At 43.7% G+C, this 25,051-nt stretch overlaps 1 protein-coding gene across 2 annotated transcripts; it reads right to left on the reverse strand.

Annotated features, from left to right (window-relative positions):
• Positions 1-245: 245 nt before the first annotated feature.
• sfrp5 (secreted frizzled-related protein 5) lies at positions 246-12,253 on the reverse strand. Of its 2 annotated transcripts, XM_037466488.2 has the most exons (4): positions 12,171-12,253; positions 10,770-11,481; positions 4,835-4,912; positions 246-1,780 (listed from the first exon to the last, which is right to left on the reverse strand). In XM_037466488.2, the coding sequence occupies exons 2-4, from the start codon at positions 11,332-11,334 to the stop codon at positions 1,452-1,454; spliced, it is 972 nt and encodes a 323-aa protein (XP_037322385.1). In that variant the 5' UTR covers positions 11,335-11,481; positions 12,171-12,253; the 3' UTR covers positions 246-1,451. The 2 variants fall into 2 exon arrangements, with proteins under 2 accessions (XP_037322385.1, XP_062422720.1); XM_062566736.1 differs by lacking the exon at positions 12,171-12,253 and having other exon boundaries at positions 10,770-11,754.
• Between the last annotated feature and the right edge of the window lie 12,798 nt (positions 12,254-25,051).

Here is a 25,051-nt window from a genome sequence, read left to right on the forward strand (position 1 = left end):
TGAATTGATTAATACAAAGTTAAAAAGGAAAACTAGAAAACAAGATTAGTTTCATTTCCATGACAGTATCTGGTTGAGTGATGGAAATAACCTTATTGGTCAAATGTTTACATTTTTGTTCAGTTTTAAAAATGAAATGAAAAAAGGTACAGAGAGATCACAGACAAATGGGTAGCGTATGTAGGTGTGTATTAGCTTAGAATTTGTGGTTTAATCTTAATGATACAGAAATAACACACAATTCAAAGAAAGATTCTTTATAAAAATTTCAAATATATTTTATTCAATTTATTTTTTTGTAAAACAAAGATGTATTTCAGTAAAATAACTAGAGTACTTACATGTTAACTGATTAGAAAATATTGTCAAAGTTAAATCTTCATCTTTTACGGCAACAGTGAATTTAGGTGCTATATCTGAATGTGTGATTCCTGTTCTCATACAATATAAGTTTAATTGAAGCAAAATAAAAATTGAAATAAACATTTGAAGAGTGATAGTGAAAAACTCAAGTACCAGATACTTCAATCCAACATGGTTGGTTCTGTCCAGAGTCTCTTTCTCTTTTTCTTTCACTGGTTTTTCGGGAAGATGTCTTCTCTGCCTTTAGCTGATTTGCTCTCAAATTGAAAACGCAAAAAATATCCAACGTCCCTCTTTCAGGCAACAAAAAATCTTGCTGTACAAAGTCAGTATAAGCATCATCCACTCCTCCAGTCCGTCGCCTCCCATCGGTCTTCTCTCCCAGCAGGGATACAAGAAAAAAGACCAGCTCCCTAATCATCTAGTATTCATCTCAATCACCTACTTTTTACATTATAAAACATACATTGAAGTGGATCATCTACATGTCTTTGCTTTGATGTTTTTTCCTGGGCGATAATTGCACCGACCACATTTACTGCTGCGTGTCACAGCTGAATCAAAGCCTGCTTTCCCACTCAGCCCCCTCCCCTAGAATCATTCATTTATCAAACACCTTTACCTCAAATCTTTAGATTTCCATTTTTTAATGCCACTGCCTTGACGAGGTTTCTGTAAGACAAAAGTGATTTGTTTTACTCTATCAGAGAAAAGTAAATGTATTAAAGGTTTTATTAATGAATTTTAGGGGTAAATCAAAATGTTCTGTTTTTATTATCATTTTTTTGTGGTTTCTTCTGGGCTTTTGTTGTCAGGAGGGAGCTGCCGTGTGTGTTCGCAGCGTTGCTCCCCGTCCAACATTAACATGTCTGATTCATCTCAGATCAGGACGCCCCCCCCCTTCCCCCCTCCCTCGACAACTTGATTCATGTTAAAGCTGAAAAAATACAAGTCCTGCTTCCCTGCTACCCCACTTAGGACTGCTGGTAAAATATGTTGCAGGGACGCGGGGTTCGGGGACACAGAATTTGGATCTACGTGGAACAGTGTAGAATGACGGGATCGTGCAGACGGCGCCACGGGCTCCGTCACTGGAAGACGGTGTGGTAGGTGGGGCACTGGTGGGACTTCATGTACTTGATGGCAAACTTGAGCTCCTTGCTCTTCTTGTCCCACTTGTGAATAGACATGAGCAGCAGCTGCTGGTCCACTTTGCGGCCCATGATGAGGAAGTTGGAGCCCAGGCTGTCGAGCTGGGCACACGGGCAGTTGGCGCCGTTCTTGATGTACAGGGTCAGTTTCTTCAGGTCCTTCTTCCTCAGCACACCTTGCTTCAACACCTTCTTCTTCTTCTGGGCTGCGATCAGCTTGCGGTCTCCCTTCTCCTTCTTCACCTCCTTGATTTTCATCTTGAGAGCTGAGGGAGAAGAGAGGAAGGGGTCTTTATTTCATTCTATGAATCTGATATTTAGACCTCGGAGCTGTTAATGTGTCATAATGATTCGGCTGTTCCTTTCTACTTCTGCATGTGACATTTTTTCTCCCTGCAAACCACCGCCGCTGTGCCAAAGACGCAGTTACAGGGTTTTACACCTCTCTTGTGGATCATCATTTAAACTCTCCTGCAGCGTATGAAAACGGCATCCTGTGGTCTGCGTGTCTGACTCGGGGAAAAACCCATGAATGAGAAGGAGTTGCTTTTTTTTTTAGTTCCAACCTCTTTTTGGTTGTCTTAAGCCTTTGAGCGAAAGACCAAGTCACAGGTGATCAAAAGAAAATTACAAGCTCTAAAAGCTGATAATTAAATGGCATTCCAGAAAAACACTTTTCCATCCCAACTGGGTTGAAAATGTTTGTTGTAAAAGAAGTCAGATTTTTTGCAGCAAATCGTACAGCTGCCATGTTTTTACTTTAAAGTCAAAGCAAGACCGTTATGGAGTAAAGGTTAGAACCCTTGGCTCTAGTGCTCTCAGTGTAAAGCACTGGTTCAAACATTGCAAACCTTCAATCTCTACAGAATCTATTGTAATTTATCATCGATATAGTTTACCATGTCTCAATTAATCTTCATAATAGTTTCACTTCTCATGCACCTCTATTGAAATATTGTGTTCACTTGTATTGCAGCACTAAATACAATAAACCCTGTTTTATCACCTTTTTAAAACCATTGACTTGCATCTCCCGCTGGCCTCTTGTTTATGAGTGTAACGTCTAAGGGATAAAAACTGAACTGCCAAGCATTTAAGAGAGGAATTCTCTCGGGGAAAGTTTTGACAGGTGAAATGAGTCGTTGGCCGTGTGAAGGCGGGAGGTTGGTATGAAGCGTTGCCGTTTACCTGATGGAAAATTGCCCTTTTCACTTCTCGCCTCTACAAACATCTCTTGGTACACTCACATATATACAGTACATGCGAAGCAAGTGCATGTTCAGTAATGAAATATGTGTGTTGGGTTGCCTCTCATGCGCCCTCTGATTCACATCCAGAAGGATCCACATCATGTGTATATGTGTGTGTTGGGTGTAGATAGGAAGGATCAAATCATTTCCTTTCCTGCTTCATGTTGACAGGCTACACTCGTATTCAGTGGGTCACACTGCATCCTTGTGACAAGCTGTGCCCACCTTTTTAATCCAAACCCACTCTCTTCATAGTGAGCAGAAGGCCAGCTGAGGTGTTGTGGGTGTCGAGGAAGAGAAGGGGAGAGAAGTGTGCTGTCATTTTGAGGAGGAACTGATTTTTTTTAAATCAGGCAACCTCCCTTGCAGTGTGGGCTTCATGTTCATGTCTTTTGTACTCTTGTCATTTGTGCTAGGCTGCAGGATGGTACAGCAAGGAATGTGGAGGGATCAGACATCAAAAGTAAAATGTAATAACACGTAGACCGAAAAAAATCTCTTGGGGCAAACAGTGTCCAAATAGGAATATGTAATAAGATGCATGAAGCGTGATATTAAGCTGTAATCAACTATCTCCTGTTAGAATAACATTGTAGAGTAATTCTTGCCTTGATCTCCTGATCTACATCACTATTATCTTGACTCCCATACTCATCATCATCTGTTTACACACAGGAATAGCCAAAGAAATGTCTTTCTTTGGCTCACTACCTGCTCTCACATTAGCCATGTTTCATTCTAATGAAGAAATGATCTGCTAGTGGGAGAAAAAAACACAAATGTTTGAGATAATCCTGAATTAAAAGAGTTGTGATTAATTATGGGTGATGACTCTACATTTTGCTTTAGCTCACAGTCGGGAGATGCGCAATTATTTATTTTTTTGTTGGATGTAATGTGTGGGCCGTATATATATTAATTGTTATTACAACCTAATGGGTTTTGTATCTTCATAATGGCTGGTGATGGCAAAGATAGTTCTACACAACTTGGTTTCTTATAAACTGCACACATTTTCACAGAGGGACACACAAATGTGGTGTTATACCACCAGTGTGGCCCAATTATTTTTCAGTTACACTGTTCTCACTAACCAGCCAGGATTATGTTATTCATCAGTCTTCCGGGTTATGAGTTCATTTTTTGACATTTCTAGTTCAATGCTCAAAATTGGCCGAATTATATAATGAACTCTAAAGAATTGTGCTTTAGTCCATGCGAGCAGATATTCGGATGCTGCGGAGCACAATGGGCCTAATGCCTCGATGAGTAGAAATAGTTGAATAAATATGTTCTGGCTTTGGGTGCCGGACATTCCTGTCCTGAAACTGCAATGCTGGAAAAAAAGCAAGTTTATTAAATGTCTTGGACATCTGGGACTGGAAGCTGTTAGGTTTTATGTATTACTTTGTGAAATGAAAACGTTAAAGCAAGCCGAGGGAATAGTGCAAATGAAGGTGTCATCTGCTTCTGCTCACATTTCTAGAAGTATTAAGGTAAGATGTGAGTTTTTGGAAGATAATTAAATATATATATATATATATATATATATATCCAATGAAGAAGTCTCATTCTGCCGAATACTATATTTGTGCCAAATAAGGTAAGCTTTTTCAATTGATGACTTTTTGACACAGATCCTGCTATTACTTTTTCTATCAGACATTCCTCAACGCTATTATTATTATTAGAATACTGGTGAATTGAACATTTTTTTCAAATGACTTCTCCCCAAAACTGTACATTTTATTTTCCCTTCTTTTTATAACTGATTGGTGAAAAACTCTCTATTTTTCTAATATATGCACCCAGTGTAATACATCTCTGGCTTGTCACTCACTTCCTGGTGTACTGTCTGTGCCGATTTGAGGGAAAGAAAAGTTGCCAACTACAAGCAGAGAAGGCAATATTTTCTGCAGTTTTTACCTGTGTGCCACCTGTAGGCAATGAATGTTAGCCCTTTAGTTTTTTTCTTATTGGGGCCCAAGAGGAGACGACAGCGGCCCTGCTGTGCATTAAACTGCCCCTACTCCCCTGCAGGTCCAGCACACGTGTAATGATGTTACTCACCAAAGTCACTGGCGCAGTAATGCTCCATTATGTTGTCTGCTTTCAGCTCATTGTCACACGGAGGGCACACCTTTGACACTGAGGGAACAGAAAAGAACAATTTGTCATTAGCAGCTAAACCTAATCACACTGATGCCAGATTAGCTAATATCTTGAGGTCATTGCTAGTCAACTGCAGTCAGAAAAAAACGCATCCGCGTTGGTATGAAATCGTTAAGCCCTGAGTACTTTGGGGGCACTTTATTTGCAGCCCCCCCCTCCTCTTGTCAGAGGCTATTTGCTGCCGAGCGAATACGCAGTCCAGCGAACTCACTGGTGTTTGCCCTGCAATTACACTGGTTGAAATGTTTTTATTCCGGCTCTTGTATATTTTAGTGGCGCAGGCGTGGTCGTGGCTGCACAGGAAGGTAAAAGCTGCAGCGGGAGCAGCTGAACATGGTGAAACCCACACATTGTGAAACAGCAAGAGGAAACCAAAGCAACAAGTTCAGTTTATTTTTAACTCAAAATGTATGGTCATGCCTGCTTTGCTTTTGCTCTCAAACGCATGTTTAGCCTCACTAACTAGGATTTGAAACTTGATTGTTGTCCTTGTGCACCCATCTATGGGAGAGAAAGAAGTACAAAGTCTTTCTCATTTGTTTCCTGCTTATTTCCACAGCAGAAAATTATGGAAATATGAAAAGGTTTTGACTCATTCGAACATTTTTTCCTAACTTCGATCTGCCACTTAAAAACCTTTGCTTTCAAGCCCTCAATCTCTTCTTTCTAAGAAACACAAACACGCACAGACTTGTTTCATAGGGCATTGCAATTTACTACAAAGGCTCTTGAATTTAAAACATCACTATGACAATTACAACATGAACTCCATGTAATCCCTGTAGGGTTGTTGTTGCAACATCACTCCACTTATCCACCATATAGCATAAGGCCAATTGGCGGAGCAAGATATTATATTATAAATGATCAGAGAGAGAAGGATGTAACAAATACATCAGCTCTAGTTAAATATCAAAACAAGTATTTATGTTGATATCTGCTGATTAAACATTTCAGTGATTTACCAACCACAATATCCAAAATATGTCCTGATCTCTCCCTCCCTCTCATTTTTCCTGTGCGTCTCACACTTAGAAACACACCCATATGATAATTCCACCACGGTCCAACCCAGGCCTCTGGGTCAAAAGTCAGGGTTCAGAGGTTATCACCCCATTCCAAACCGCAACGTCTGGGCAGATAATGAGTGGGGTCAAAGTTTAGCATGCTTCGCTGCTCGGGTCGTGGGGAGGTGAACCCCCTTACTACTACTGAGTGTATGTGTGTGTGTGCTCCTGTGTGTGTGTGTGTCAGAGGGAGTTGAACCACGTTCTGGTGGAGTAACTGCCAGTTTTTACTCCGCCGAGGGTTCCCATCACAGACAGGAGACCTGCGAGGACTACAGGGTCAGGCCTCTTTAATTGTCTGGTGCTGACAAGAATACTGGGACAAGAGCTCGAAAACACACACACACACACACACACACACACGCACGCAGGCTGTATCGCAGCAAGAGATGATAAAACTCTGCATTCGTCTGTTTTGAATGATTCCCTTGAAGCTGTTACGTCGTATTCAGACTCCGCGGTAATTCATTCTGGTTTCACGGGGGTGGTATGTTGGCGGGAGGCCCGGTTGCATTGATGCCAGAGCTTGTGTCAGGAGAAAGCAGCCCCTCCATCAAAGTTAGTTGAGCTTGGACCGAAAACCACCATTTGGAATTCGCTGAGGAATCAGTTAAACGACGACTGCCCACAGCACGGTGTGCTCCGCGCCGGGAGCATCCACGTCATGTTCTGACGGCGTTCACCGCCGTGGGGCTCGGTCTGTTCTTTTTCCTGGACACATTTCTACCGAGCAAATATTTTGACATTAGGTCATTAATGTCATTTCCCATCATCTCAAGCAGTTGAGGAATTTTTGGACTTGCAAAAATTGTGGTTTGGTTGAATTCAGACTTTATTGCCTCCTGCATGCTGCTTTTTGTCCTCTGGGTTATACACCCAACGATGTTGTTGTATTGTCTTGTGGAGCTGTTACGCTCCGGGGCGACGAGGTTTGGGATGCAGTGATTGCGGGTAAGACGGATAGGATGAAGGGAGTGGCTTGTGTAGGAAAGCCCTGCTGCTAATCTTCAAACAGCGAGCCAGAGCCGAGATGACGTACGCTTAGTCACAGCTCTGAGGTTAACATCACTTTCTCCAGTTTAGTCGTCCTCCTCTGCTCTATCTGTTTGCTCTTGCTCCACCCTTTTCACGCCTTTTCTCCTCTTTCACTTAATCGTACATATTGAGTCACTAAATGTGTCACTGATGATTCTCTATTTCACAAATAAGCATATCTTCACTCTAAAGATAGCCAGATCTATATACTGGCACCGTGTCTTGTCCCTGGTCCGCTGCCGTTGTTGTGCCGTTACTGAGTACGTTCCATGTAGAGTATGCGCGGCCACCATCTCATGCCTCATATGGGCCCTTTGAGTTACGAGCAGCAACCCTTTATGACATAAAAAGGAACTGTGCCGGAGATGAAATGCAGCGTGTGATTTATGTCGCAGGGCCCGAACATCTGTTTAAGACAGACAGACAGAGGAGAACTTTAACGTGACCCAAAGGACCCCCCCCCAGTCCCCCCTCCCCCCGAAGACAGAGCACGCTCCTCGCATCTGTAGGAATCCTATACGGCAAAGAAAATACATTTTCAAAAGGGCCGGGGCAGTCTTCCATGCACGGAGCATTGGATCACATTTTCCCTTTCATATGTCAGCCAGGGCCACATGAGTAGCACCCATTGTGCTGCTGGGGACACTGACAGCGCTGCCTGTCACCTTTAGCACGGTTGCAAATTACACCAGCGCGTCAAGGAGTATAGTGAGGACAGACAATATCTTTCACACCGTGCAGTGTCGCATTGTGCAATTAAGTGTTTTCTGCCCAGTTATTTAGTTTAACGCATGCTCTTAAATCTACCTACGTCCCCCATAACAGTAGATTTGCTGATGCTGGCAGCAGCAGAAGGAAGCGTCGTTGAGTACGGTTGAGCTGATGAGCAGCTCTTTCTCTGCCAGACAGATCGAGCTCAGCTGGATTTTTTTGGCCCTCTGGATGCCTGGGCCCTCTTTTGCCAGCAGTCTGCTTGTCTTCCCTGGTATTGTATCCACAGACTTGTGTTTCACATAATACACCCCATGGGCCTCCATTACACACACACACAGGCCAGAAAAATCATCAACACCGTCTTTGGTGTATACACAATTTAAGGTCTCTGAGTTTTGGCCATGAGAGAGAAGTGGAATGTGAATTTAACTCTGTACTGTTAGTTTCCAATACATATCATATTAATGCAGAATAGCTCAGATAGCAACATGGCCTCCCGCACAGAGAGAGCAGTGCTCAATACCTGTGATTGATCAAAGTCTCCAAGATTCACCTGAAATACCACAACTCACGTGATCCTGTGTGAGTAGAATCATCCATGTTTTGAGGGTTCCCAGGAAACTCTTCTTCAAAGCTGAACTTTTTATCATTGCTGGGTGTGTGTGAGTAGGTGTGTGTGTGTGTGTGTGTGTGTGAGTAGGTGCATGTGTGTGTCAGTCTGTTATAGAGCCAAAAGCTTGTCCTCAGGATGGCCTCATCGGCACATCTGATCTCTGGTTCTTAACAAAATGTCAGTGGCTGAGCCTTCAGGCGAGCAGTGAAACGGGTTCACTATCAGTTTCAAATACACACACATACAAATACACTAGCAAGACCTTGAAAATGCATTATTAAACCACTAATATTCTTTTTTTTTAGTTTGATAAGTTTGATTCAACATCTTTGGTGTTTCTCTCTGCATGAAATTGCTCATCAGCAAAGACCCTCTTGGATCATGAATAGATTAGATAGGACAAAACAAAAAGTGTCCTGTTTGAGGAGGTAACAGATGAATTTAAAGCCGCCTCATTCTCAGAAAGCATGTAAGAGAATGAGTTATGGCTCTGCTAAGCCAAAGTGTCACATAGTTGATCCTCGTCCTACAAAAACAGAACAGCCATTTTCCCCTGATGGAATAAGTCAGCACTGCATGAATTCACCAAAGAATGCTGAACCATCTGAATAGCTGGATATCAGTACGCTGCAAATAATGATAAAAGGCAAATGTATGTCACACACTTTATGAGTGACGGGAAGTAAGTCACTTTGGATAAAAGCGTCAGCTAAATGTAATGTAATGACTAAAAGGATGCTTTGGGCATTATTGGCTTTCATTTTGAGTGCTTTATTGATTTAGTATAATACTTCTACCTAAAGTTAATTTTCTATCAGGTGAATTACAAACATTTCAACCAGAAGAAGAAGAAGATGAGAAATTGCAATAGTGGCAAGAAGAGGAATAATGAGAATAATAAACCATTTTCATTGAGAACGTATTGAGAGTGGGAGGCAGCCACTTTTTGTACTGCAGGAAGCAGCTTTACTCCCATTCTACACTTTGTCTCCCTCTCTTTACTCCCCCGTTTCCCTCACCTTTCACTCCTCTCCGTCCGGCTCTCTCAGGGGCAATCAGACTTCAGCCGTTCCCATTCTCTGGCTGCCTCTCTTGTCCCTTCATGTCGACTAATTAGTGGGAGCTCAGTAATTGGCCTTCCATCTAATTGGCCTGCTGGCTGCCCGACCGAACAAAGGCCTGGCGTCTGGGACACAGTGGGGACAGTCCCCCTCCGCTGCCTAAAGACCCTCATCAACTCCCTCTCTCCCCCTCGCAGCGCTGACTGCTTTTGTGAAGAGGCTCCTCAAGTAGTCACAGTGCACATGCACACACACACACACACGCACACACACATTCACATTCAGCTTTTTACGCTCCATGTGGTTCCTCCTCGCCGTCTCAAAGCTCACTATTCACCCGCATGTCTGTTCTCTTACTTGCTTCCTGTGAAGAATTAAACAATACTTTTTCAATTTTCCTCCTTATTTTGACCGTCTTTCGTGTGTTTCGTCCATTTGGTGACACTCTCCAGATCTTTTGATGTGCATGCACGACAGCTTTGACATAGAAAATCCTCAATTGATGCAGTTGTTTGATGGAGTAGCTGTTGCTGGATGTCTGCTGATACGAGTGTGTTTGTGCAAATGCACGTGAGTGTGAGTTAGCTTTTCAGATAAGCTGTATTCAGCATCACAGTCGATTTATCTTAACTCGGTGAGCGATCTGGCTGTCGGCGACTCTGCCAGAAGTCTCTCTCCCGTCAGTCTGTCTCTGTGCCTCCCTGAGGCGCGTGCAGATGCCGTCCTGAGATGGCCACTTACTCAAGAACTTTCACCTGTAAAATGCTCCCCCTCTTGTCTCTCACAGCGACTCTGGTTTGTCTCTGACTTAAACTTACATCTGTCATCATTCGCTGTGCACTGAAACTCTCTCCGTCTGCCTTAGTAATGTTTTTTAATGGAAGTAATGGAATTTAAAATGACATGGTGTACTTTCTCTATTTTCAGATTTGTGTTTGCACAATAAAGGTCATAGAATAACCGGAATTTCATACTTTTCATGTATACATAGGTCATGATGAATAATTGATTTGTACAATAGTAACAATTTTTGGACAGCATACTCAAGCTACATAATACTGCTGGAATCCTTATTTTTATTCACTTTTTCAACTTTTTGGATTGTATTGTGGCTATTGAGCAAGTGAAAAGCTGAAAAAACCACAATACAATCCATTTAACTTTTTGTATTTTGTAAAAACATTCCAGGAGGTGCAGAAAGTCGAGCTGTCGATCTAAGTTCCTCATGCTCCATTCTAAAATGAAGGTTACTGACACCATTGAAGACTTTCTCTCTGCGTGGGCGCGCTGGGACCAGGGTGTGTGTTGTGAGTGGGTGTGCGTCCACGCAGAGCTGCCCCTACCTGGTGGCTGGGTCGCCTGGTTCCCGGTGAACTGCATGGGGATGCAGAGGTCATTGTCAATCGGAAACTTATCACAGGTCAGCATCTCCGGCCACGGGAAGCCATAGGTCTCCATCACCGGAGCGCAGCTGTCCCTCACGGCCTCGCACAGCGAGCGGCAGGGATAGATGGGCCTGTCCAGGCACACCGGTGCGAACAGCGAGCACAGGAAGACCTGGGTGTCGGCGTGGCACCGCTTGGCCAGGAGAGGCACCCAGCTGCCTGCCTGCTGCTTGACCTCTGGCATCGTTTCGTGGTCCAGGAGGTTGGGCAGCCTCATCTTTTTGTAGCCCACATTGTGGCACAGGCGCAGGTCAGCTGGTATGTCCACACACTGCGGCTGCTTGGTGTAGAAGCGGCCGTTGTGGAAGTTGTCCGACTGCCAGCTGTAGTAGTCGTACTCGTCTGCGGCCGAGGCGGTGAGGAAGAGGAGGAGGAGGAGGAGGGGGAAGAGCGACAAGCCGGGGGCCGAGCTGAAGGAGCCCTGGGTCAATGCCCACCTGGGGCTCTTTTGTCCGTGCGCCATGCCTTTCTGAGCCCAAACCAACGATTGAAGAAGGTTGTATCCAAAGTCTCCAAAGTGACTCAGTGACGACAAAATGCAGAGTGAGGAGAGGATCAAGTGGGGCAGTCGAACAGGCAGTAATCCCTCTTTCTGTCCTGAGTATGGACGCTGTGGGTTTAAAACAAAAGTGTTTAATTCCCTTCTCTCCTGCAGACCTGCTAAGCCTCCCACGAAAGCACCTCCCCGGGTCTGTGCGTGTATGCGAGCCTCAGGTAGTGGAGTGGGGAGGCAGCCCGTCCAGCAAAGGTGAGCACAGGACTGCTTATCGTCTAACTCTCACTCTGCTACGCGCTCCCTCTCTGAGACCTGTCTCCAGCCTCACTCTGCCCTGCTGTTTATCTGTCTGCAGCCGTAACGAGGAGTACCTTAGGCTTTAAGAGGCACTGGTTAGCTGCTCTCTCCGGCTGCCTGCCCCCTAGCAGGCACCGGGGCCCCTCGCCTCTCCACTGGCCTCCCTTGCAGTCACTCACAACAACCACAGCCAATCACAACCCCCGGGGGGTGGCTCCCAGTGGTCTCCAGGACACTCCTCTAACCCCCTTGTCCACTGCACAAACCCCTCCTCTACAACAAGTTAACATAAGAAAGGAAGGGAGAAAGAAACTATGGCTAAGTTAAAAATATAAATATGTATAACAACATTCTTTAGTCAGAACCACATGTACAAATATTCCCAGCAGACATTGTCACCCTCGTAGTCATGTTCTGCCCCTCGTAGGTTTACTCACGAGAGGCTCAACAATGCATTTCTCCAAACATAGAAAACGATGTTTGCTTGCCGTTCGAGATGTACTCACTTTGTTAAATCAAAAAAAGTCTGCTGCAACAGGCTTCTGCAGGGATCAAGAGTGCAGGAAACGTACACTCTCACGCACACGCTCAAGCACACAATTGCGAGTGCGAGGAATCCAAGAGGAGAAAGTGGAGTTCAGGGGGTGGGAGAGAGAGAGAGAGAGAGTGTGTGCGGTGCAGCTACAGGTGGCAAGGTGGTTTACCCGCACTATGGGAGTTATGCTAATGTGCATGCTAGCTGTGAATAGAGGCACGCTGCCTCCCTGTCTCTTACTGTCACTCCCACTGACACAGCAAGGGCCTTTGCACCAGGCCGCACTCTCTCAAGAAAGAGAGATTCAAAGGGCTGTTAGTGCGAGAAGGATGTGAGGGTCGGTGCCTCACATGGAGCGTGTTCTTGCATCTGGCACTTGATCTACGTCACGCAGTCGTTATTTTACCCCTTTGAATGGGCTGTAAAAGCAGGTTCATGCAAGTTATGGTGAAGAGTTTTGTGACACTATGCCGTGATATGAAAGGACGGGATCGTACTGCAGCTGCATACTGCTGACCCAGAGACAAAGTAGAAAGGGATGAGATTTGGGGGTATTATTGTTATCTGTATGTGGCAGTACAAACAAGGGGAATGTGTGTGAGAGTCTGTGTGTGTTGTGAAAACTGTCGGAGGTGAACTTGGATAAGAATCAGGGATACTATTGTTCTTTGCCTCTAGTGTAGAAGGGGAAATTCCAGAAACAGCAGTCGGTCCGTAAAATCTAATTCAATAAGATGAAATTGAATAGATAAAACTGTGGATCGGTATCAGGCCACCAGGCAGAGCGATAAAACCCTGCATATTATCCAAGAACACATGTAGTTTTACAGTATCTTGAGCAGACTTATTTCCCAAGCCAGGGGATTATGAATACAATTACTACACCGTTGAATCATGTTTTTTACTTGAGCCATATCTTTCTGAGTTACAGCTGGAATCCCTGGGGACTTATTGGTGTGCTGCAGACACTGCAGAGTGATTTTTTCTTATTTTTTTTTGAGAATCCAAAAGCTGCCAGCAAAATAAACGAAGCTCAATCTTCTCCTGGAGCAGTTCTCATAAACTGTGATGTCGAAAGATGAGCTGGCGGTGAGCTGAAGTCACCCCTAAAATGTCGTCATCATCACTTAGAGCATCATTGAGTGGATACAAAGAGCTGTTTGGGTTTGATAAGTTTGTAGCCAGAGCTAATTGACTACATGTCCTCACCTCTCCTCTCCCATCACTCTGCTACTACTTTCTTTGTGTTTTGTTATTCATGGGTTGAAGCTACTCTGCCAACCTTTGCACCACAGCTAATCAATATTACTCACAGCTAATAATCTGCGGACCTTACTCTTTTATGGAGGGCTGGTGAGATTGTCCTGTGCACACCTCGCTATCTCTGTGACATATTGTGTTTTCACATTAGTTCAGCTGTGACCTATTTTAAGACCGCAGGCGTTTCCTCTCGATACCCAGAAACAGTGTCCTGCCTTCAAGTCGATAACAAAAGTGTCTTTCATGGTAATCAATCAACAATGGTTGTCTCCTCTTGTTCTCCTTCCCCTAACTGGCCCCCGCTGCCAACGGCCAATCAATTCCACTCTTGAGTTTCCCGCCTTCTGATTGGACAAGGGCCATAAGATTAGTGCCAGCCTGTATTGTTGGGCCTAAAGGTTTAGCATGGTTTGAAAAGAGTGTCTCAGCAATTGTGTGACTGAGTGTGTGTGTGACTGAGTGTGTGTGTGTGTGTGTGTGCGTTAGAAGATGGTGGTGGTGGGTGTGTTTGTAAAGAGGCAAGGCTGGACAGTGTGTTTTAGGTGGCCAGACACCCAGAGTTTGAATTGAAAACCACACAAGAGGAAGGAGGAGATGGTGTGAGCGCACACAAACACACACACACACACACACACACACACACACACACACATGATGCGTGTCTCTCTCTACCTTGAGAAACTGCCTCAAGTAGAGGACAAGAGTATTTCCAGGACATTATTGTACCGGTGTATCATCCTGTACATCCGATTCTCTCTTCTCCCACACACACACACACACACACACACACACACACACACACAGACATTACTGTAATCTGTTGTAGAACCACTGAAGGAAACACTGCAGTCATGCCACAAGAGGCAGTATATTAGTGATGAAAATTTAAATTTATCAATAGCTTTCCCCAATTTGCTGTATGATCTGTGATCTGAAATGATGCAGAACGTTTTTGGGCAACCGATGTTTAGCAACCTGTGCCCCGATAAAGCTTGTTTGCAAACATTGAGAGAAGGGTCAGTCAGTCCACAAGGGATCAGCGGAGAGCTTAAGTTCTCCAGGAATGTCACAGACTTGCACAAAACCTGGCAGATTGAGTGCCACCAGGAAATATCAGGTTCATACATTATCACTGGTTTCCGCTCCAGCAGAATGACAGTCAGTTTGGACTGTTGCACGTAGTTGCTGAAATGTGATGACATTATGTTGGAAGAGTTTAGCACCACACAGTCACATAGTCTTGAATGCGCAGATGCTTGTCACAGTGGACAGAGGTTAAGAGATATGCTGACAAGTGTTGACCTTCTTGTCTTCACTATCACCTCAAGTGCATTTTTGCTCCATTCTTTGCTCCCTTTCTCCCTCCGTCTGTCTTCACTCTTCTGCCATTCTCGCTCCAGCATTGGATGCTTCCCTTTGAGGAGACGTCGTGGGCAAACACAAAAGGTAGAAAAGGTACATTCAGTCAGACAATCAGACAATTTCTCCTCCCTCTGCCCGCCCACCCGCCACACACAATCAGGCACAGAAACACACGCACACACCTCCCTGTATTGTCAACTTAAACCCTTACCACTGGCTTTAACTTCCACCAATCAAAGTCTTTGTAAAGGCGCTTTGACCAGATCACCGTCATGGAGCCGAATGTAAAGAGACAGAGAGGAGAAAGGGACGCCCAAACTGGGGCGGAGGTTTTTCTTTCTTTTTTTTGAATGTGTAAGTGTGTGTGGTCAGCATCTAGCAAACTTCGGGAAAAAAAAGAAAAAAAACCTTTGAGTGATGGGAAACCTTCTCTGAATCTTGTGACAACACTGACCCACACACACACTCTTGTTTATAAGAAACAGCATACAGAGTGTTATTGTAACGGTGCCAGAGAGGATGGCTCTCGTCAGCATTTTGGGTCAAATATGCTACCACGGTGCTAGAATTCACACAATTGGTACATGTGTGTAAGCGTGAGCCCGCTTGCATATCCAGTTCAACATCTCTACATGGAAAAAACGTGATTCCTCAAACTGGGGTGTGTAGGTGTCGGCTTCGGCCTCCTCACTTTGCTCATTTCAAGCAGCACATGTCCGACGTTTAATCCTGGGATATTGATTTCGTCCAAGTGTGGACGGGTGCAAGTATGCAAGAAGCCGGCTAGCATGGAGAAAAAGACATTGGAGAAGAACACGAGAAAGTGTGTGTGTGTGTGGGGGGGGGGGGAGTTAAACGACCAATGGTGACTTTAGTGCACACGCCATGAAGAATATAACTTCATTTCGAGCTGGGCAAAGTTGATAGGAACCCCCCCGCTGTGGCGTCTCTTGCCGTTTGATCTGTGTATTTTTAAGGAAATGGAAAGGGATCAGTTTAACGTAAAAATTTGATTTGTAAAACCTCTCTGTACTGTAATAGTTTTTTGGAGGGGAGTTTGCCTTCAGGTAATTGCTCAAAGCAACCACAGGTCAGACTGAGCCCCAGCAATTCCAGCTACATTCATATAATTTGATATGTAGAGTAAATAAACGTGGGGCTTTTTGAAACGCTGATTTATTTAAATAAAGGATGTGAAATGTTTTGAAGCTCTCCGGGTCCCTCGTTGACCCCGTCGATTTCACTTGCAACCTGTGCGTGAGCTACTGTATAGCGTACTATGTATAGAGTATTTCAGCTCGGCTCTTAGGCTTTTGGTGTTGTTCCAAGTCTTGCTGTTCGCTATCTGAATCCAGCTGTGCGCCTCTTGTGTTTTTAACTGCAACGGCCGCTGTAATTTATGAGCGATGGACTTCATCGTAAAACACTTTCCTGTCCCTTGATCTGTTAATGCATGCGTGTGTGTGTCCATAGATCCATCCGCATGTCTTTCAACATATAATCCCAAATATGTCAGCGAGAACCCAGTTTTGCTCTTCACGTTATCTCGTCATCTTTTTGTGTGTGTGCGTGCCTGTGTGTGTGTGTGTGTGTAGTGTAGTGTGTGTGTTCACATATCCGATCCGCTCGTCTCCGTAATAGCCAGGGTCATCAGTTAAGGATCAGACCTCACCTCTGTTGAGAAATAGAGATAAGAGTTGCAACAAACAGGGAAGGATTTCCTCATATCTCAGTAAAAGATGGCATGATAACATTTTTGTCTGACGGGAGAAAACTTTAGGATCACTTAACAAAGTATTTATTGTACTGGGTGCCTGTGACAAAATCCTCTTGGCCAGTGACATTGTGTAACTGCATATTTCTACTTTTCCCAAGCCATATTTTAGAAGTTTCTTATTTAAGTTGTCATCTGCAGAGCAGCTCTCACAAAGTTATTTTTAACAAATCCAGTGATCAATTTATGGACTCACGAATATAGTCACTTTCATCTCAGGCAGACAAGACATCAAGTTAAGGTCGACCCAAACCTTAATTCAACCCTCACTGATTTAGCATTTATGAAAAGCAGATAGCAGAATATGAATAAATGCTTTGGTTCAAGCTGTGAATTATTTGTACACGTGTTTAACGTGTGAATATAACATAAAACATGACATTCACGGTGGATGATGAAGTCGACATCGGACATCACCACGTGCTGCATCCCCTCAACTCACTAGCTCCACTTGCACGGGTTTCCGTTTTATGGACTTGAGCTCAATATGAAGCGCTTCAACCCGGGGACACTGGAACCCAAACTCTCGGAGCTCCCTTGTGCCTTGAGCCTCCGCCTCCCCAGTGGATCAACTTCCTGACAGACAGGACGCAAGCAGGTGACGTTGGCAAAAATCACGTCCAGTGAGGAATCCACGGATGTGTGCTCTCCCCACTGCTCTTCTCCCTCCAAGGAACCAGCTGCCAAAGACCTGAAGTCAACAGACGACACGACAGGTCATCGGCCTCAACAGGGACGGGGATGAGTGCGCGTCCAGGCTGGAGGTTCGACCAGCTGGTCCTGTGGTGTGGTCAGAACAGCCTGGAGCTGTTGAGCTGACAGCGTAGGCTTCAGGAAGCTGCCATCATCCGGTCTGTTCTCTGTCCTCAGTCACAGACTCGAACTGATCTACAACAAGGGATTTTAAATTTGTCTACATAAAACCATTATAAACATCCAAACAGGTCTGCGGGGAGAACAATTGGCTCCAGCCTGCCCTCCGTCGTGAACATGTACCCCTCCAGAGTCAGGAAACAGGCGGGAAAGATCACTCACATCCTGGATCCGACCTTTTCCCAACTTTTCCCTTCGGTAGGCGCTACAGAGCACTGTATGCCAACACCACCGGACACAGGAGCAGCTTCTTTCCTCAGGCCGTCTCTCTGATGAATGGTTAACCATTCAGACAGCACCATATGTATATATATATATATATATATGCATGCCCTTAATCTAATTTATTTAGTAGTTTTCTTTTATTGTGAAATCACTGTGAATTACTGTGTTTTTTTAAATAGGGAGCCCATGCATCAGGAATCAAAGTTCATGCATAAGCAAACCTAGCAAATGAAGCTGATTCTGATTCTGACATTGTTTATAAAGTGGGCGACGTAGAATGGGATTAATTCATGACCAATGTTCTTTCAAAGCAACTACTGTATATTTAAACTGTCCTTGAGCAAAGCACATAATTGGAGCAGCAGTAGACGACTGAAGCACAAGCGAACTTGGCGTGACTAAAATAATGTGACATATTGCGTGAAACCATGTGTACTGAACAAACTCTGCCCGGATGAAAGTAAGAACAAACTAGTTAATTGTTAAATACAATGGTGCTTTTCAGTAAGGTAGCGGGCAGACATGCTGCTGCACCGTGTTGATGGAAGAACAGCAGCCTCCCATTGGCAGCAAGGCCGCTGTTCCAAACCACTGCATCTGTCTTCTTCCAGTGTGGTTACCATACACCTATGCTAGTTTTGGACAACACAAACTTTGTAATAGGAAAAGCATAATTATCTCCACCCCCCCACCCCCCACCTTCTCTCTCTCTCTCTCTCTTTTCTCTCTCTCACATTTACCCCACACATATCAATTTTCCCAGATGAAAAATGTCAAGGGCGGACCACCTTGCTCTTCCATGCCTGGCCATAGGAAAATCTCTCCGTCTTCATCAATGAGGCACAGTGTGCAGGGAGCTCTGTCCCGCTCACATATCTCCACCATTAGACAGGCATGTCGTTGGGCCGGCTCCAGGTCTGTGCCTGCTGCTGTGCTCACTGAACTCCCATTCAACGTAACCTGCACCAGTCCGACGGATTTCACAGGTGCAAAGATGTGTAACAAGTACAACCCGAAACATAATTGCTCCGTTCAGAAGATCTTTGGGCGAGTTAAACGGCGCAGAAAGGTGGATTTTACATGTCCACAAGCTGCTGTGTCTGGAATTTAAAAAAAGGAATGAAGCACATCGGGGCTTCTTAAACTTTTGAACAATCCTCATTCAAATATACTCATACATCTGTCATACAGGCGCCTACGGGAAACAGGGCTTTAACAAATAAGGTGAATAGAACAGAAAACGTCATTCATTGATAACATTTGTTATATTTCCATCCATATTTTTGTATCGTTAGGGTCCTTTCATAAAATGTTTCACCACAATTAAAAAAAAGGTCAAGGTCATTGTGTTGAACACAGAGTAAATTATCACCAATATCTGCAGCTCCCCTCGGCGATAAACAGCTTTTTGGTTTCATCCTGCTGTTCTCATAGCGTTGTGGTTGGCGGCAGCTTTCTTCAGTGAACGACCCTTTGGAAGTCACTGTAGACGACCTGCTCAGCAACCAAACAGCAGGAAGACACAGGTGGCAACACACCAATGAACAAAGTGGAGCATTCATCAGCAGAAAAAGCTAGATATTCCTTTCAAGAGCTGGAAGGGAACCAAACTGAACTAAAAGAGAGAGAATGTTGGACTTTGTCAGGTGGGAACAAACGCGACTCAAAATGCATAGACATGTAAATAAGTCATTTCAGGTTGAAAACTTGAACTTACGGTCAGTTTTTGCCATCAAAAGCCTAAACGTTACCTAAACAAAGTGTTTTCTCTGCCATAAATGGGTGTTTTAGGTCCAGGTTTGCTAGAATTTTCTTTATCATTGCAATTTAAATCTTTTAAAATTGCATTTCAGATTATTTCAGTAAATTGAAAGGCCTCTGGATCTTTATGAAGCCCTCTGTGTGGCTGATCAGTGGTCTTGCTGTTTTAGGTTTTGACCCAGTTTAAACACTGAACAAAAACACATATTTTGAGATGTTTGCTTTCAAACGTTGTTGTTTTTACATTTCATTTGTTTGTCGGTAGCAAGGATTTTATACTGACTTGTGACTCATACTGCCCTGCGTTAGGCTCGGATTTCCTTTTTTGTGGCCACACACTGATACTCACACAGAAAAACACACGAACAGTATTCTTTCCTCCACTCATTTCGATCCACATCAAAGGTGACCTGAATATGTCGGGAACACAGACTAAACTAAAATGTAATAAAAACAATTAAACTTGGCAAGAAAGTATTTGGCTTTCCCACCATGAAAACATTCCTGTGTGCATGCACGCTACGTGCGTTGATTCAACATTACCCCCACCCAGTATGGCCATCGCGCCCCTTTCACTCGTACAAGTCACCACAATGTGAGCATGCACTGTGTAAACGTAGAGAGGATTTTGGCTCCGATGCTTGTGAGCCAGACGTTGTTGCTGCAAACAGACGAGATGAGGAAACAACTTGAGCAGCTGTGTCTTTTCTCTACTGGGAGAAACATACAAAAATAAGCTTGTTTTGGATGGAATTACAATGTAGCTTTTATTGTGGCACTGTTGGCACATCCCGGATGAAATGTTAAAAAATGTCTGTCTCCTCTCTCTCTCTCTCTCTCTCTCTCTCTCTCTCTCTCTCTCTCTCTCTCTCGCTAGGCCGTGTCATTTTAGATTAACGTGCTAAAGGCTCTGCTTACTGTGATTAATCTGAATCCATCCAGATGGGGACGGGTTTCAGTTACATCGACTACAAGGAAAGAGTTATTAAACGCTTGTTCTCTTTCTCTTTAATGGCAGTACAAGTGTTCTTCTCGTGACAGCAGATTTAAGGACAGGCCTTTAGTCATAAAAACAGATGCTCTCTTCCCTTCCATTTATTCCCGTGCATTCAGAGCGCTGACAGATACTCTCTCTGTGTGAAGCGCTCTTTTGATCTATTTCTCCACATTTCTGGGTCATTGTTCTGATTATTGTTGCAGTCTGGTTACAGTTTGTGCCTTTTTGACAGTTATAGTTTCCAGAAAACTCGCTCCTCCCTTCCTGTGCCAGGCTGCTGTCATGGCGTATGTATGGCTTTTTGGCACTAATTGTTTCCATTGGATTTGGTTAATCGTTGGCTATGGTGCTGTGGAGGAGTAAACACAACTTGTCCAGAACCTAAAGAAATCCACCAGAAATACATTTTGTATATGGGTACAGTTCTTTTCTTGGTTGTTTAACAGTTGCATGAACTCCCAACAAAAAATGAGTCTGGCAAATGTTGTAAAAACGTAATTGATTAGATTAATCATACACTTCCATAAAAACTCAGTCCTTCCCTTTGAAGTGGAGTCTTGGCAGCACAATGGCGTAATGACGTTCATGATGTGAACGCCTGCTCAGCTAAAGCCACACTCAATAACCTCTTTTCACATTCTGCAAGATCCTAGACGAAGGTATTCGGGACTCTGTGTGTGTGTGTTTGATTCCACGTGAAATGCTTGCAGTATTGACTCCAACAGTCAAACTGTCCCACGGTTTGTACACATTATCCTGCTCCTCTCGTCCACTAAATGCAAATCATCTTTTCCCTTCTGTTCTACTCTCACCAACACACTGCCGCTGTGGTCTCACCTCTCACTCCCGGACTTTGCTCCACTGGAAATGTCAGAAGGATTTATTTTGATGGCTGATGAGTGACCTAGTTTGTCTCCTTCAATGTTGAAGTTGATGGGGCACTTGGAGGGCAGTTAGAGCTCGAGTTCCTTCGAGTGAGACACCAGGAGAAGATGTAATTTGCTTAGTTTAAGGCGGTCTCGAAAAAACAATCAGGCACTTCACTTACAGTTTGGCAAATGACTGGTTGATTAAAGGTACTTGCACAAACACACGCTAAGATCTGGTCTGGGGCCACCCTGTGTAGCTCCACTGAGAGGGACAAGTCCATGGATCTTCATAATGTGGCCACCCAATGCCAATGCACCCTGGCACTAGTTATCATGTAGCTCTGTTTGGCAACATTTTAAACATGTTAAGCCTCGGAAAAACACAACAGGGGTCACATTCTTGTGTGTGAAGGTCGTCTGAATGTTACTCTGTCCTGGGGGGAGGGGGGGGGCAGTTGGGACCTCGCATGGTGCCCCCAGGGCAGACACTTCATGCTGAATATCTTAAGGTGTTTCTTTATACATCTGTGAGAATTGATGTTCACATGATTAGGGGAGGCTTTCTGGTCATTTATTCTTGCACGTGTAGATGTGATTAATAAGAAATGGCTGAGATTACCGTTAGTATAAATGCATGTCTTTCCTCATGTCTACCTCATACATAATTCATATGACGAGGGGAAGCTTTCTGGTAGATTATTCTTGCACGTGTAGATGTGATTCATAAGATATTACTGAGAGAAGCGTTAATATAAATGCACGTCTTTCCTTCTGTCTGCCTCCGACTCTCTCGCTGCAGCTCCTCTGATTAAAGTCAAATAACGCAGCCAGCAGTTCTGGGAAGCAGTGGGCAGTGCTCTGCTTCTGTGAGGCTGCAGCCAAATATCTGTGGTAAAACAAATTAGTTTTTTATGTAAGCGCATGTGTGCATTGTTGTGTGTCTGTATTTGTTGATTCATTAATGTCTTAGTTCTCACAAGTTTGTGTTTGTGTAACAAGTCCGGGACGATTTACCTTTTTTAAAAACGATTATGATGGAAGCTGCTGTTGTTTTGTTTGTCATCTTTTTTTCAGTTAACTTAGATGATATGTAGCAGATTGAACTTTTATACATGTTTTATTAATTAATTAAATGTGAATGAATATATAATAGACATATACAGGGCAAGACACTTGGGAAAAATACTTTTTTGTTTAAGAACTTGCTCAGGGCGGAGTGGTGCACAACCAAAGTCAAACTCCACCACCCCAGCAGGTCCAACAGTATTAAAGTGTTGACTTGTCAAACAAAGCCTCGTGTCCTCGGCCAACGTGTCTTTCTCTTTCCCTTTAGAGCTGAAGGGATGTTTTCTTCTTATTTTTCAAATGTAAGTTTTGGTTTAATCAATAAAACATTTATCGTGGCATTGGAACAGAAGATGTTGGTTAAATAAAAACAGACAAAAACAATCCTGTTAGACATATACAGGTTCTTCTGTGTTTCCATCCAGATGATGATGAGAATGATATGAGTCCTTCTGTTCTTTCTGCTGTTATTCTCAAGTTCTGCTCATTTCCCAAATGCTGATGCATACAAAAATAATTAAAGATATTCCCTACCACAGGATCAATCACTGATTAAGTTTCTATTTATCTGAATATTTTGTTTAACAAACACTCAAACCATGGCTGTCAATATTATTTGTGTTCTTTGTTATGAAAAAGATACACTTGCATGTATTGTTTCCTCTTGTCCCCTTGTCCCATCGCCTGTCCCTTGTAATCGCATTTAGCTGTGGACGTCCACTAGAGGGGGCAGTGGGCGCAGTTGATCTCTGGCCTCTCTGACCTGTCATTCTCCGAGGGCCTCCGATCTGAACCTGCGACTCTTTCTTCTAAGATGACTTAGATGTTTCATGAATAGTGGAGGAGACTTTCGTGAAGCAGCAAGAATATAATTACCCTGCCGATACTTTCTTTTTACTTTATTCCGAGGAAGTGAGGGCTACTGATGTGTCGGGCGACAGGTTTTTATATTGGCCAACACTGCTCTGCCATCTGAAGGCAGGAAACTGTCTGTCTTTACTTACCTTTTACCAAAGACTCCACCAGACTGTTCTGTATAAACGTGGCATGCAGACCGAAAACATCACGTTCATTTATGATTGCAGTCATTTTCATATGGTCAGAGTCAGAGCTGTTTTAGTGCATTAGTCCCTCTCTCAGGAACCGGATTACGTGCAATTACGAGGCTCATTGAGTGAAGGAAACATGACGTGAGGGTGATAGAAAATGTCTTCTGTTCAACCAGCTGTACGTACACTTGGTGCTGTTGGTCGTATGCACTCAGTCCTCATTCGGAAAGAGCCGGATCCTTTTGGCCTGTAAATGAACAGCAGCCAGATAACTGGCGGGCTGTTTTGCTGGATGTTTGATGGAATAAGTGCATTTTAATATGTACACATGGCTGTGAAAAGCACATCTACAGCCAAACAGCACAAAAACACTATGCGGGGGGTTTTCTTTGTTTCTTCTCTGTCTTGCCTCTCTTGCTCCTGACAGACTCATTCTCCTTCTCTTAGTGAGACCACTGCTGATGGTGGTTTCATTACACTCTACATTACAGAGCACTTGGTCATGGGGCTTCAATCCAACAGCTATCACACTCATTTGCTTTACTGTGCAAAGTCCTGAGAGCTCATCAATTCTGTATTATCTATTTTCAGAGCACCACACCAGGACAGACGCTATTTGCGCACATGGTGCTTTTAAAGCCACAACTGCCATCAGCCAAGAACTTTATTAATCTGTGTTGTGTGTCCTTTGCTCACCCCAGCATCCATTTGAGGTAATCTGGATATCAGACTCTTCAAATTTGTAAACTCACCCATTACGTAAGAAGAACAGAGTGTTCTCTCGCAGGACGATCTTCTATCTTCATTATTGGAGTAAGGCCCTTTTTCCTCATGTTCTCACTGTGCATGTGTGTGTGTGCGTGTGTGTGTGTCTGCATAATTTACTCTAATCATCACCAATACTGAGAAGAATCTGCTTAGATCAACTTGAATTATTCATATTATTTGAATCTATTAAATTGTGAAGAAAAGCCAGGAAGCAGACAGTTTCTTGATACAGTAGAAATGTAGCAAGCTGTTGTTGATTATAGTTTTGTTTTTTAATTAGCTGAATCCTCCATTAGCAATTACAAAATCACATCATTGCATGGTAGCCATTAACATGGCTCGCGTGAGGCTGCTGTTTGATGGGGGTTAACTTTGATGCTCGGCTCTGATGGACGTCTGTCATCAAACAGCACTACACCAGGTAAGACTTTTTATACCCCAAATCAGGGTTCGAAATGAGGGGAGTCTGGGGGGGTCCCGGACCCCCTATAAGTCATTAGGGACCCCCTATAAGAATTTATTTTTAGAATTTGGGGGCTCCCCGACAAATATTTTTAACATTAAAAATGATTGTGAAAATTATAGGTCTTTAGTGACGTTTTATATTTATAACAATAATTAATTTATTTCCTTGCGCGATTTGGCAGCAATCAGGGCAGCTAATAGCATCACAGGTTGTTGTTGTGGTCTATGACGCAGACGCGTAGGTTACTGTTGAACGAAGCCCCACAAAGAGTGAAATCCCCAATGAAAATCCTGTAAGTGCTTCGACTATGTTTATATCTCCATAATAATTGCTTATTATAGTAAAATATTTGGAGTTGGTGTTCCTATATCAAAAGTTGCATT

This window comes from Pungitius pungitius, chromosome 13, assembly GCF_949316345.1.
Source record: "Pungitius pungitius chromosome 13, fPunPun2.1, whole genome shotgun sequence".
Taxonomy (NCBI): domain Eukaryota; kingdom Metazoa; phylum Chordata; class Actinopteri; order Perciformes; family Gasterosteidae; genus Pungitius; species Pungitius pungitius.

Excerpts from the sequence above, each read along its gene's own strand:
- sfrp5 (XM_037466488.2), bottom strand. The coding sequence starts at position 11,334 with ATGGCGCACGGACAAAAGAGCCCCAGGTGGGCATTGACCCAGGGCTCC. Across the intron at positions 4,913-10,769 it reads CCAGGCGACCCAGCCACCAG|TGTCAAAGGTGTGCCCTCCG; the intron begins GTAGGGGCAGCT and ends CTGTTCCCTCAG. Across the intron at positions 1,781-4,834 it reads TTACTGCGCCAGTGACTTTG|CTCTCAAGATGAAAATCAAG; the intron begins GTGAGTAACATC and ends CTTCTCCCTCAG.